General features: G+C 38.4%; 1 protein-coding gene across 2 annotated transcripts; it reads left to right on the top strand.

Moving 5' to 3' along the window:
* Positions 1-1,390: 1,390 nt before the first annotated feature.
* Positions 1,391-14,418, top strand: LOC108050379 (sodium/hydrogen exchanger 9B2). Of its 2 annotated transcripts, none has more exons than XM_017132052.1 (6): positions 1,391-1,582; positions 9,713-10,033; positions 10,234-10,342; positions 12,071-12,325; positions 12,627-12,799; positions 13,026-14,418. In XM_017132052.1, exons 2-6 carry the CDS (start codon positions 9,725-9,727, stop codon positions 14,304-14,306), a joined length of 2,127 nt encoding a protein of 708 aa, XP_016987541.1. In that variant the 5' UTR covers positions 1,391-1,582; positions 9,713-9,724; the 3' UTR covers positions 14,307-14,418. The 2 variants fall into 2 exon arrangements, with proteins under 2 accessions (XP_016987541.1, XP_016987540.1); XM_017132051.1 differs by lacking the exon at positions 1,391-1,582 and adding an exon at positions 9,501-9,633.
* The last annotated feature ends 414 nt before the right edge of the window (positions 14,419-14,832 follow it).

The following is a 14,832-nucleotide window of genomic DNA, read 5'->3' as shown; positions in this document are numbered from 1 at the left end:
ATATGCAGATAGACAGAAAATAGGTAAATATATTGCCGGAAATTAGATAAACAGATATTCAATAAATATTAAATGCCAAGAGTAATATCATTTTTAGTGCCATGCCAGCATTGCTTTATGCGGGTAAAGTCAGATTAACTTTATACTCTGATGGGAAAAATGACAAAAACAATTTAAGCAAATCAATTGCAAGCACTTTTTGTTCGCTTCCATATCGTATAACACTGTTTTTCTATAAAAACTCGTATCATGTACTTATATAGCGCTAATCACAATTTGTTTGTCCAAGTGAATTGCAATGGAAATCTTTGAAGACTTTATGGACATAAACAAAGTTTATGGCGGAGATATCAAAAGGAATACTATCCGCTGTCTAGGAAAAAAGCTCGGCAAGTACTTTTATCACTTTTGGATGTATCATGATTTGTCAGTAAGAATTAGGCAAGGTAAATAAACAAAAATCATCAATTCAGGGCTTATGCATATTTTTAATAAACAAATAGACAATTTTATTTGAGTTTGTTTATTCCAATTGATTAATCTAAATAAATATTTGGATGAGTAGTTAGGTACTTAGGGAGCATTAGAATTATTGATATGCATGCCGAATACTATAAAATTAAGTCAATTAGCCAAGAGACCTGCTTTTGCGCGGGATCAGCGTGTCTCAATTACCAAATCCCCCAAAAAGTTGATCAACTGATAGGCAAACATAAAGTCGCGACCATATCAAAGTGATTTGATTAGCTTGGCCATAAAACCATCAAACGCTTTCGATTTTCGATTGATTGAACGCTTCAAGATGGCTAATTAAAGAAAAACCAACCCCTATCTCGAGTCATCAATCATTTTTTATTGCATACATTTTCGTGTCATATATTGGGCTTTTTAAGTATTGTATTTTCTCACCGCCAAGTACAGTTATGACATTGCATTTGCCATAGTAAATTCTGAAAGAACCCAGCACTGTGATAGGTTGAATTTATAGCCAAAGTCACTTGTCAAGTGGCTTGGGAAATAATTTGGGTGACCATTTTATTGGTCGTTTACCTGGATGGCCGCCAGTCAGAGATATAGGAATGCAGAAGCCAGAGCAATTGGCTACCGATCGGCTTGATTTACGCCCTATCCAGAGAGCTGGCTTTAGCCCACCTTCATTTTCAGGTGGGTGGATCGTATATTTCAGGTGGGTGGATCGTACAAGAAGATAAGGAAGAGACTTACATTGATATTACTTCGTGGCGCTGCTCATGAATCGGTGAGAGAACGAATGAATGAGTGAGTGAGAGAGCGGATTCAATTCATTTCAATTCTTTTGATTGTGTTTGCAGACGTGTGTGTGCCTATAAAACGATTGCAGGAATTTGCAGCGATTTAGTCGTCTTTTTAAGCAGGTCGCGGATCGTCTTCGCCTCAGTTTTTGTTTCCATGGATCGCGTTGTGCGAATATGAAATTAAAAGTTTCCGAAGAACGACTTCTGAGTCTTAATTAATTGAACCAACCGAGAAGAACGATAAGTGCAAAGAGATTTGAGACATCAACGAAAGTTGTCTAATTTCCCGACCGCTGTGTGAATACAAAGTAGGTTTCCCCACCGCACATTTGCCTTACTCCCACATTTAAGTTCAGTGCCTGGGAATAAAAAAAATACTCTAGATATTTCACATTTCTGTTAGTACGTGTTTTTTGGTATCGAATGCAAAAACAGCCACCACAACTGCAATGCAAATTACACTCGCTTATGATTAAAACGCCCGCTTTCGACTTTGAGCTGTTATTAATTTGGTTCTCAGATGTTTTGCCTTATTTACGTTTTGCTGCTCATTTGCATATTGGACGAAATTAACGAAATGTGAATGATTTCTTAATGAACTCGAAATGAAGGCTTAATAATATTTTATTGCATAAGGAAAATCAATTTGCAGTGCTACCAATTGTATCATAATTTAAAATGTTATTAATCGAACGTGTCAAGCGGGTTAAGCCATTAATGTAAGCGGTGAACGAGTTCCAGAACGCAATAATTTGTATGAGGATGGCAGCAATTGAAGAACAATGAAGTACTCACGTGTAGTACATACGCACTTTGTTATTCATATTTTATTGCATAAACAGAAAGTTTTTGCAGTCCAGAATATATAAATGAATGAATGTCGGAATTATAATGAAACTAAAGGAAATAAAAATGGCATTGACATACATATATAAGAAAATTCTAAAAATGATAATTACTGTGAAAAAATATTAATGTACAATGGAGTTGAATAATTTGCTTTTCAAATTTAAAAAGGCAAATTACTCAAATCTATTTTCGATAGGTTCTTTGTTTTCTTAAAATCATTCTAATCTTGTATATTTACAAATGAAATATATAAATAATATTTTCTGTACATTTTCATCTATAAGATACCAGATAAAGATAATTACTGTGAAAAATATCAATGTAATTATACCCGTTACTCGTAGAGTAAAAGGGTATATTGTATTCGTGCAAAAGTATGTAACAGCTAGAAGGAAGCGTTTCCGACCCTATAAAGTATATATATTCTTGATCAGGGTCACTAGCCGAGTCGATATAGCCATGTCCGTCTGTCCGTCTGTCCGTCTGTCCGTCTGTCCGTCTGTCTGTCCGTCTGTCTGTCTGTCTGTCCGTATGAACGCTGAGATCTCGGAAACTATAAAAGCTAGAAGATTGGCATTTTGCATGCAGATTCTAGGAGTTCCTACGCAGCGCAAGTTTGTTTCAAAAAGGTGCCACGCCCCCTTTAACGCCCACAATCGCTTATATACGATTTTAAAACTTTAAATATTTCGGAAAAGTAAAAATGCAGTTTTATTGTGTTTATCAATACCTATCGAAATGTAGAAGACATTTTTCAAATCGGACCATTCGTTAAAAAGTTATGCGTGATCAAAGTTTCTATCTCCATCTCCCTCGCACTCCCTTTACCTGAGTAACGGGTATCTGATAGTCGGGGCACCCGACTATAGCGTTCTCTCTTGTTTTAAACTTAAAAAGCCAAATTATTCAAATCTATTTCCGATAGGTTCTTAGGTTTTCTTAAAATCATTCTAATTTAATTGAAAAATGAAAATATCGGATCGCTATATAAGTACTATTTTCTGTGCATTTTCATAAACTTCCACACCAAACGAGCCGCGCTCCAATAAATCACTTTTATGGTACCATTAAGTACTTTGTTTAAGTAAGAACCGTTCAAGACATCTCCAAAATACTCATCATTTAAGTTCACAATTTGTGCGGCTAAGATAACCAGAGGAGGTCTCTCACAGAGCCCTGTGATAAACAGGTCTTACTAAATGTAACGGAAATACATGCATAATTAAAAGAGAAACCTAGAGCAAATCTTATCTAATGCCTCGAAAATTGGGCCAATAAACACTTACCACAATTAGCAGTTGTCAACGCGACTAATGACAATAGCCCAAGCCAGACAAAACGAGTGTAGTACAGAGTGAAGTGGATCCGAATGCGGATTACAGATATTGATAATGTTTTAATAAACAATTCCCGCAATTGAGGGAGATAAACCGACAGAAAACAACCTGAGCCGAAATCCCAAAACAAGGCAGGGGAAACGAAAACGAAACCGAAATCGAAACCGAAAACGATCATATAGAAATAACATTCATGGCTGATTGATATTCGAGTGGAGTGGGTCTGTTAATGAAACACTCGTAAGTGGAGTAATCACACATATTCGCGATCCGATCGCAATCGTGAAACCAATTTAAAGGGGACCCAATCCCGTCCGCTTATTTAGCATTCGGAATCAATCACAATTCACACTTCGCCGCACGGTAGTTGGGGTAGTAGGGCAATACAAGCCAATTAACTCATCCGGCGGAACGATAAGGGGTCTCCACCCCATCACCTTCCCTTATCGACCCACCGAACGATAGCCATTCGATTTTTATGATCGGCTCACTCAAGAGTTTGGTTGATTTTTATTTTCCTTCTTACTCGATTCGATCTTTATGGCTAAATCTTTTTGTGTATAGCGCCCTTTCCTATCGGCCGCGTTTGTCAGATAAGCCGCGAACATATTATATTATACGGATTTTCTACATGCATCCATCAATCATTGAAAATACTTTTATATTTGCTATAAATTAATGCAAATATACAACCTAAGATAACTTTATGAAAGCTTGGCCCCGAATGGCTCCAACGAAATCCAGCCGCAATAAAAGATTCCACTGATGCCATCTAGCACTTGATAACTTCTATCGTGCGTTATTTAAAGAATTCTCTTTAACTTTCTTTAGGAGTGAGATCGTATATAGTGCCTGTCTTTACAAAAAACAGTTTAATTGATCAATTGAACGGCAAACTGAGAGTTGAAGAACGACTCTACTTGACGTCATTCTGAAGTTTTACAGTTATACCAATTCGTGGTAATAAACTCTCTTTTATTGATACCCAATTAAGAGTGCTTTGAACTACGATGATTGCTTCCATCAGGAAAGTAATGGATATCAGTGTTTTTACAAATATTCCTATAATAATAATAAAAAATTTCTTGTTAAAAAGATATATTAATTTGAAAATTCCGGTACTCGATTTAAAAAGCGAATACGACTAAATTAGATTTTACATTTCTTTAATTTACATATTTCTTACTGCGGAGGATTTCTTTCTATTTTCGGGTATATGTATATATTTAAAATAGAAAAATAGCTAATTGAGCTCCCTGTCCCTGTGTTTCCCTTATCTGTGTTATAATAACATTAATTGTTAAATGCATTAATTATATTTACCCACATTGATTAATTTATAAATCGTCATAGCCGTAGGTAATTAACAGTGCCCTATAGCTGGCTTATCGTAACCGGGAAAAGGCCAAGGAGATTAGCCAAGTGTCCAATATCATCATATCTGCCTATCGGCCACATGTGACTCTGCGTGATAACAAGCCGTGGAAATAACATACTACATTTTCCCTCCATTTAAATTCCTCGTAATTCAAGTGAATTGTTCTCAAAATTTACACGCTTCCTTCACTGAAGTGCTTAGGGGATTAATTGTGTAAGAATGCGAAACTTATTATCTGTTCTGATAATCTATTGTTGAGCAGTTTTGTAGACAATGCTCATTCCTAGCAATCGATTAGATTAATACAAAAGCAATAGAACAACACAGGGCCAATTACAAAGCCGAAATGAAGAACAGAAATACGTTTGTTGTCTGGGCAGGTTTGAAAGTGAATCGCGTAACCGGTAGCTGAAAGTAAGCCACCTCCAACCTTCTTCAACCAAGCTCGCCCATCGAGCACCTACGTAATTTCAAAATCGGTGTAAAATGTAAATGCTTTTGGCCCCCATTTGGCTGTGACTATTGTGCAATTGGGCTCGGGTCGTTCGAGGAAAACCTTTTCGGCAAAAACGGCTTGGCACTGCTGACCAGCTCGCCGGCCCTCCAACTGACCGCTCCAGCCAACTGAGCCAACTAACTAACTACATCGAATTTGCTTATGCTTTGGCCAATCCGATCAGGCAAACATGTCACGTAGAATCATTCCTCGACGTTGTTCATTCGTTGGCAATGCAAAATGCTTTTTGGTGTGGGTGCAGGAGGGTTTCGGTTAAGGGAAAGGGGCAACCTCCGACAAGGTCAAAAAGCGGCAAATCTGACGAAAACAAAACTGAAAGCAAAACTGATTAACAAGGGCTTAGTAGAATGTCGAACTTAAACTCAAAAAATCGTGTTTTCAGGTATTTTTAAAGTATACCGTAAAAAATTAATAACATTATATAGAATTATAGATGACAGTTTGTGTGATGTAATATATAAATAAGAACTTAGTAATAATTGATTGAGAAAAAACTGTATTATCTCGACTGCTATTCACAAAAAGTATTTTAGTATAACTGAAAAAGCTTTTCATTTCTTTGTTAAATAAGCGTTAAATCATAGTTAAAATTTATAAAATTTTTTTGTTTTAAATATTATTTTCTTAAGCTAACTATTTTAAAATACCGTTCTATAACAACATTTTGTTTCCCATTGTACAAATTATTTCTATTTAGCATTCACTTTATTTTATTATACTTATAATATATTATGGTTCTTTATCTACCCTACACAAAATGTCTCTATAAATAAATAAATTCATAAAAAAAAGGGAAGCAAACTTCGGCAAACTGAAGTTTATATACCCTTGCAGCTGTTACCATAATTAAATATTTTTATACCCTTGCAGAGGGTATTATAATTTCAGTCAAAAGTTTGCAACGCAGTGAAGGAGACATTTCCGACCCTATAAAGTATATATATTCTTGATCAGCATCACCAGGAGAGTCGATCAAGCCATGTCCGTCTGTCCGTCCGTCCGTTTCTACGCAAACTAGTCTCTCAGTTTTAAAGCTATCTGCTTGAAAATTTCCCAAAAGTTGTCTTTCTATTGCAGGTAGTATATAAGTCGGAACGAGCCGGATCGGGCCACTATATCATATAGCTGCCATATAACTGAACGATCGGAAATGCCATAACTTTGGTGTTTTTCAAGTTAGCAAGTTAGGAAGTTCTATGGGTTTTATTTTTGGCAATCAGTCTGACTTACCAAATTTCATAAGGATCGGACGACTATATCCTATAGCTGCCATATAACTGATTGATCGGAAATGCCATAACTTTGGTGTTTGTAAAGTTAGGAAGTTGGGATTATCTATGGGTTTTATTTTTGGCCAATCAATCCGGCCTGCCAAATTTCATAAGGATCGACCGACTATATCCTATAGCTGCCATATAACTGAACGATTGGAAATGACATAACTTTGGTGTTTTTAAAGTTAGGAAGTTGGGGTTTTTTATGAGTATTAAGAATGCATCATATAAATAATTTTGGAGAATATAATTTACAGAATATTCTGCAAGGGTATATCAACTTCGGCTCCGCCCGAAGTTTGCTTTCCTTTCTTGTTTTATTTTGATTTCGATGCTTAAAAACAATGAAGCAAGATTCCTAGTCAGCTATATAAAATTAATATAATCGACCGATTTTTACGAAATTGTAACCGTAATTACAATAATTAATCGTTAGAAATGACTAAATTTCGGAGTATATTCATATATATGTATATATGTTAAGAAAGAACGAAGTAATAATTTTATTTTCTTTCCCGATAGGACCCATCGTCTAATTTTTGTAACACCATATTTCTGAAATAACTTTAAACCATACGGACTAGATTGCCTAGAAACAGACAGACGGGCGAAAATATAGAGATAGATCGACTCGCTTAGTGATGATGATTAAGATATTATATACTTCACAGGGTCGGATATTTGTCCTTCACTGCGTTGCAATTTGTGACTGAAATTATAATACCCTCTGCAAGGGTATACAAACAAAAACGATGTGCCCGAAATAATTTATAATTTTAGAACTGAATACATATGAATCCATTTTAAATAGTGAAACTGAAAGAAAGTTTAAGTAAATGTAATATTAGCTATGTGATTAAAAAAAGGATAGCTTATTTGAAGGAAAAACCTAAACTTGTACATATATAGAATATGTACATTTGTGCCCATATAACATGTAATATAAAGATAATGAGGGTAATATATCAAATTAGGGTAATAAAATACAATGCATATCTTAATTAATTAATCAATTGCCAAGCTGAGGATTCCCCAGAGCAATTCAACCTATAGATGACCTGTAGATGGCCGTATTTACATATACGCTAGTTCATTGGCGCACACACACGGGTATATAGGCAGATATATTAGCTGGTAGGGCTTAAAGCCGAAACAGATGACACACGAATGCTAATTAAGACGCTTTGTTCGCATGATAGCACGTGACTATGATACGCCGATGATGAAGATGATGTGTCGAAAAGTTTGTCAACTCGGGTCTGTATGAGACCAGACACGCGTCAATTAGAGCCACGAGCCCCAAAAAAATACAAATACGGAGTCACTCGGGTTTTCAGGCATCGGTCCAGATTAATATTTATATTATATTTTATTCGCTCCTGGGGTGACTGTCCAAGCATAAATATTGTCTAAAACAATTTTTTCACAGCAAATTACTCATATCAATAGCAGACTTTTGTTGAAACGGCGCTAATTAGAGGTGAAAATTGAAAACATTGAGCGTGGCTGGCCAATTATGCAGTTGTGATTGCAAATAGACTTTTTCTGTCGCCAACCTTCCTGATATCGACTGCTCTGCTGCCTTCCCCATTTCTTCCCATTTAAGTCTATATTTAGTGCTCTAATCAGAGCGTGAATAAAGTCAACATGTTGCAAATTGATTAATGACTGAGTAATTGTTATGAATAAGATCAGTGTACTCCAACATCGTAGATCCTTGTACTATTTAAATGTGTTATTATCTCCGTTGGTCCCTAAACCTCAAATCGGTTGAAATCAAATTCAGACAGACTTGTCACCTGCTATTTGCTGCAAGCTTTTGTGTGAACCATAAATTAGCAAATGGTATAACGCAACTTTTGAACAACTTCGGGGGGAAAAAACAATTTTAAATCAACATCTCGCATGTGGCTTTGTTTGATTTCAGCTAACGAACCGCATGACTTAATGTCACATTTTATTCTCCTCGCCGCAGAAACGAAAAAATAGCAAAAACAATGGAAAGTCCCAAAAAACAAATAATCACCAAATGTATAGAATAATCCATTCAGCCTCATTATTTCGAGACGTCTCAACGCGCCTGTAAAAAACAAAAAGGGAAAAGAGGGACAGAAATAAAACCGAGCTCACGTGAATTTATTTAGATAAAACGCGTCATAATTGAACGCCAAACAAATGGCTAAAAAACTTCTTGGTCATCAAAGCGAGAACCGACCAGGTTTTTACATATTCATATTAAGAGTCATGTGTACATATCCATATCACAGAGCGCATATCATGTGTCTCGTTCGGTTCGGTGATATAATTAAAGCTAATAGCTGTTAATTTTAATTGTGGTTTTTAGAAGTTTTTACAATATTTATTTAATATTTACGCCGCCTTTTACGTTTTCACAAATTCTCATAGGCACTGGGAAAAATATAAATAAAATTAAGAACTAAATGAAATCAAAAATGTACAAGAAGAATAAACAAGAAGTCAACAAAAAATAGATTAAAGCTTTTTCTGACGTAGTACTGCACCTATATGAATTGAATAGTTAACATTACTTTAGAATCAATACGTTTTTGTTTAGTATATGCTTATAACGAAAGGTTAATTTAAGAATAGTTTAAAAATACACATCATATTTAAAGCATATTTTGTTTATGATCAAACCAAAGTATACGAATATTTGATACTAAATATAATTTTGGTTGTCGACAACAAATGATTAACTGCCACAACCACCTTTTATGTCACTATATAAATGTATATACAGCGATTGACTTGATAAATAACTGTTTGACTTTTTAATTAACGCCTCGCCATTTCGCCCAGTGTACCTCAGCAGGTGGCTCTGTGTATGAGTGTGTGTGTATGTGCACCTGCAGCTGACGAAAAGCCACCGCGTGGTAATGAATTTATTTCATCGCTAACCGTCGAACGAGATAGTTGTAAAAACTGGCGTATCGCTTATTAATATTTTTATACTTTCGATTCGCCTCGCTGTCCGATGTTTAGTGTAAGCCTTACTGCCATTAATACGCCCATAAAACCATCCATCGACCGAAGATAACTGATCATAAACTACGTTTCGGCAGAGCCATAAGACGATGACGGCCAATGGTGAGCCAGGAGCTCGCGAGGATTCCTCCGTTGTCGGCGCTCCAGCGACCATCACCACCCCGACGACCTTGATCGCTCCCACCCCGATCCCAGTGCCCAGCGACGTGCCCATGCCCAACTCGAATGGGAGTGGGAATGGCGCCGGCAACCACAAGAGCACCATCGTCATCGAGAGCCAGCCGAAGCGGCGGGTCAGCATTATTTCCGATCCGCCGGCGATCGGCGGGTCAGGAGGTCTCGGTGCTGGATACGACAATCCCGCCTACGAGCAAAACCCGAGGCGTAAAATTTCACAGGTGAGTGGAAGGTAGCGATTCATTAGTCGCTGTCAATTGCGATCATATCGGTTGATGAGGGCATCGTAAAATCGGATTTTCAGTGTACCGAGTATATAATCTCCTAATGAAAATATATATGGGCACACGCTTTGCACTTGTGTTAGCGATAACAGTCTGGCATTTACCCAAACTAACCCTGCTCCGTAATCCCATCGCAGACTTCCACACACTCTCACACGGATATAGGACCAGCTCGCAGGAAGAGCATCCTGAAGGACACGGCGCCACACGACAACGACAGTGATCGCGCCTCTACTCACAGCTATGGTAAGAGTAACAATAATGAATTGCTTTTATCTCGAAATAGCCCAGAAAACTGTTTTCTAATGCTGCGATTGGACTGTTAATTTCATGGAACTAAAACAATAGAACGTAGACAAATAGTAGACAACAATTCAGGAGTTAACTTATATGTCGCTATGCCAGAAATGTATTAATTATTTAGTCTGCGGCGTAAATTGTACCTGCAACGCCTCATTTCTCACGCGTGCACTTGTGTAGTTCCGCAACAAACACGTTTTTTTTTAACTCCATCACAAGCGCCGCAATAAAAAATGAAATTCTTTAAAAACGTGCAAGAATTAATTTTTCAAGACAGTACGGTTATATTTTAATTATAAAGTAGGAAACACTTTTTAAATTTTCAATGGAATCGATTAATGAATAAGAATAAGGATTATAATCTTTTTCGAAGTTGAAATAAACTTATTTTGAGTGGAACTTAAAAAAAACAAGAAAGAAAGCAACCTTTGGCAAGCCGAAGTTTATATACCCTTGCAGTTGTTACAAATCTACTACATTTGATTTCTATGCCTATATTACTAAAAATAAAGAAGCTATGTCGATTTTGCGCTGCATTTTGACATCGTTTCTTTGGCAGCTATATGATATTGTTGTCCAATTTTGACAAAACTAACTGATATAGTAAATTATTACTATATCTGAAAGAAATATTATATATTATTTTATATTATTATGATAAATAGAAAAACAGCTAAATACAAATTTTTTTTTATTTTTTATATATTTTAATTTTTTGATTTTCTATGGGAGCTATAGATATAGATGATGATATATGTGTTGTCCGATTTCAATTTAATTAAAACCGTAATTAATAGTATTTAAATATTATTATTATTATTGCTTCATTGTTTTTAGTAATAATCGAAATGTAGTCGTTTGTAATAAGTGCAAGAGTATATAAACTTCTGCTTGCCGAAGTTTACTTCCTTTCTTGTTTTAATTGTTTTTCGATTGTTCTTATAGTCGTCCGATCCAGCTCGTTCCGACATATATACTACTTGCAATAGAAAGACAACTTTTGGGAAAGTTTTAAGCATATAGCTTTAAAACTGAGGGTCTAGTTTGCCTAGGAACGGAGGGATGAACGGGCGGATGAACGGACGGATGAACGGACGGATGAACGAACGGATAAACGGACGGATGAACGGACTGACGACAAATCTTTGCAGGGTCAATTGTCACATAAATCGGTAAGAATTTTGAGCTGGTGAGATTAAAAAATTAGAGAAGATGAAGTGTTCTTTGATATTGATTGATATTTTCCATTATTGAGTCACTGAGATTTCAACATATTGTGGGTTATAGAAAGTTTCCTATTAAGCCAGCCCCTTTGTCACGGGCTCGTTGATATTGCGGTGTGAATTAACCAGTTGAAAAATGCAAATGTCTCAAGTTCAACTCACTGTTTGATCAAGGGCTTTGGTTCTGCGTCTATTTCATTTTCCAGTCGACATTATCAATTAGCGAACCTGGGGAAGTGGGCTATACCAATGCCCAATATTATTGCGTAGGTCTTGCCTTTGACGTACGAATTCCCCTTCGATATGCCCATACTTATCACCTAATTAGAGATCCATGATGGCTGACGAGATAATTTTCTTGGGTTCTGGGGAACGTAGAACCAAGTGCTTGCGTACCCAAGTTAATAGTTTATTTCATTCACTAAAGCATTGAAACCCACATGTTTTACAGAAAACTACAGACAGAATGCGCTGGACGTGCTCAATTCAAAGTATAATGGTCACCAAATGGGACACACCTCCGGGGGCGACAGCAGTGGCGGGGCCAACTACGTGGAGGAGTCCTGGATGTACACATTCTGCCTCAAGTGCCGCGGCGAGGAGCCATCGTCGTCCTGGGAGCCGCCCTTCTGGCAAAAGATATTCCCCTACCCGCTGTGCCCCACATTTAGAACGGTCTCCCGACTAGTTTCCATTATTCTGATTGGTAAGTAATTCTAGATTCAGATTCTAAATTTCTAGAAGATTAAGTCAAATACCCCGCTTTAAATTACAGTGTTACAAATAGAGTAAATTTACTTGAGCTTGGCTAGATATCCTGAATACCTTTCTTTCTTCTACCTTTCACATACTTTTTAACGAACTGAATATACCCTTTATGCTAGTTTATGCTATAATTGTAATATCCTTTACTGAATTTCATACACCCTTTTACTCAACGAGTGTCGGGGCATATTAACACCTTCATAGTTTATGCTAAAATTGTAATACCCTTTCCTGAATTACAGGTGTCCTGATCTGGATCACGGCTTTTGTGATCATTGGCGACTCGGCTGCCCCTGGAGGACAGCTGTTCGGCCTGGTCGTTCTCACTGTGGCCGCCAACTTTGGTGGCTACCTGATATCGCTGACCACCTTGCCGCGACTAATCGGCATGCTCCTGGTGGGCATTCTCTTCCAGGTGAGAATTACAAATAATTGATGTTATGTGTTGTATATTTCATTAGTTAAAATGATAATTCAGCCAACTAATAATCCTTTCAATTGGGTTTGTTTTTTGTATTGCATTAAAAAGATTTGGTGTTCTTACAAGTTTCACAAACTTATACATATGTATACATTTACATATCTACTAGTCATAGTAGATTATTTATTTATATAAATTTGATTAATTTGTATTTTACCAGAATGTGGGCTGGGCAAACATTGATGGCGACTTCTCCAAAGTGACGGCCCACCTGCGCAAATTTGCGTTGACCATAATCCTGACTCGAGCTGGACTCGAAATGGAGCCGGAGGCCTTCAAGAAGGTGTACAAGACGATCCTGAAGCTGGGCATAATCCCATGGTGCGTGGAAGCGGTTGTGATGGCCGTGATGTCGCACTTCCTCCTCGACCTGCCATGGATCTGGGCGTTCCTGCTGGGCTCCATCATTGCCGCAGTGTCTCCAGCTGTGGTGGTGCCGTGCCTGTTCCGTCTGCGAACCAAGGGCTACGGCGTGGCCAAGGGTATTCCCACATTGGTGGTGGCCGTGGCCGGAGTGGACGATGCCCTGTCGGTGGCCATATTCGGCATCATCAGCACAGTGATGTTCTCCGACAAGGGACTGGCCTACCAGATCGCCCAGGCTCCGGTTTGCATCTTGGGAGGCCTGGGCTTCGGCGTAGTCTGGGGATCGCTGGCCCGCATCTTTCCGGAGAAGGGAGACGCCTATGTGGTGCCGCTGCGGACGCTGCTACTCTTCACCGGCGGCCTCATGGCCATTTATGGCAGTGAAGAGCTGGGCTTCGAGGGCGCAGGACCGCTGGCCGTGGTTTTCTCGGCCTTCGTTTCGAACCTGTTCTGGTGCAAGGACGGCTGGGATGTGGAGGACAACCCGGTGTCCACTGCCTTCGAGATCTTCTGGATGATCTTCGAGCCGATTCTGTTCGGGCTGACCGGTGCCACCATAAAGATACGCGAGCTGGATGGACACACGGTGTCCATTGGAGCGGCCTGCATCTTCACGGGCGCCATCCTGCGTATTTTCACCACGGCGGGCATTGCGTTCGGGGATCGATTGAACACCAAGGAGAAGTTCTTCGTCGGACTGTCGTGGATGGCCAAGGCCACTGTGCAGGCGGCCCTCGGACCCGTGGCACTGAAGCATCTGGACGAGAACTCCACGGACGAGGAACGGAACTGGGCGAACATTGTGCAGACGATCTGCGTGTTCAGTATTGTTCTGACCGCTCCGCTCGGAGCAATCATGATCTCGGTGACGGGAACCAAGCTGCTGACCAAGACCAAGCAGCCGCAGGATCTCAGCGGCTGGCGACGCAGTCACCGGCCGTCCATCCGCGACATCAGCATCATCGACGAGGAGGAGGAGCGCGAGGATCCCGAAATCCCCGAGGACAAGGAGACGCACGACAACACGCTCAACAACGCCCACATCCCCACCATTTCCTACACCTACAACACATAGTCCAGTCCACATCGCTGACTTCTGGTTGGGTCAAGAGTAATGATGATTGTTTTCTTATTGTACACTAGTCTAAGCGGACATTGCATTCCGAAATAAATAAGTTAAAGAACTATGTGTTTTCCTATTATCTATGCTATTCGAATAATGCATCAAGTACAGTTTTAACATTAGGTTAAATTACTGTTTCGGAATATAGGTAGAAGGCGCCACAATCCCATTTGTGCGGCAAACCATAAAGTTTCAAGCCATATCTGATTTCCAATTTAATGCTTTTATTCCATTTTCTTTTTATAAGAACTTGTTGCAAAATATGCTAGTTTTATGTCATTCTATAGCTGATGAGTTCCAACTCTAATTTTTATTACAGCAGGGAGGCATGTAAACTAAAAAAAATTTATGATTGAATGAAAAGTTAGCTACCCCTACAATCCTGTGTAAAGTATATAAAAAATGTTACCTGAGATACATGAACAAAAAGTTGGATTATACCTTTGCAGATTTCAAAAAACTTAAAATATTCTGATAT

This window comes from Drosophila rhopaloa, unplaced genomic scaffold, assembly GCF_018152115.1.
Source record: "Drosophila rhopaloa isolate 14029-0021.01 unplaced genomic scaffold, ASM1815211v1 contig_2, whole genome shotgun sequence".
NCBI lineage: Eukaryota > Metazoa > Arthropoda > Insecta > Diptera > Drosophilidae > Drosophila > Drosophila rhopaloa.
Note: the sequence above shows the minus strand (reverse complement) of the source record. Positions and strands in the feature narration are given on the sequence as shown.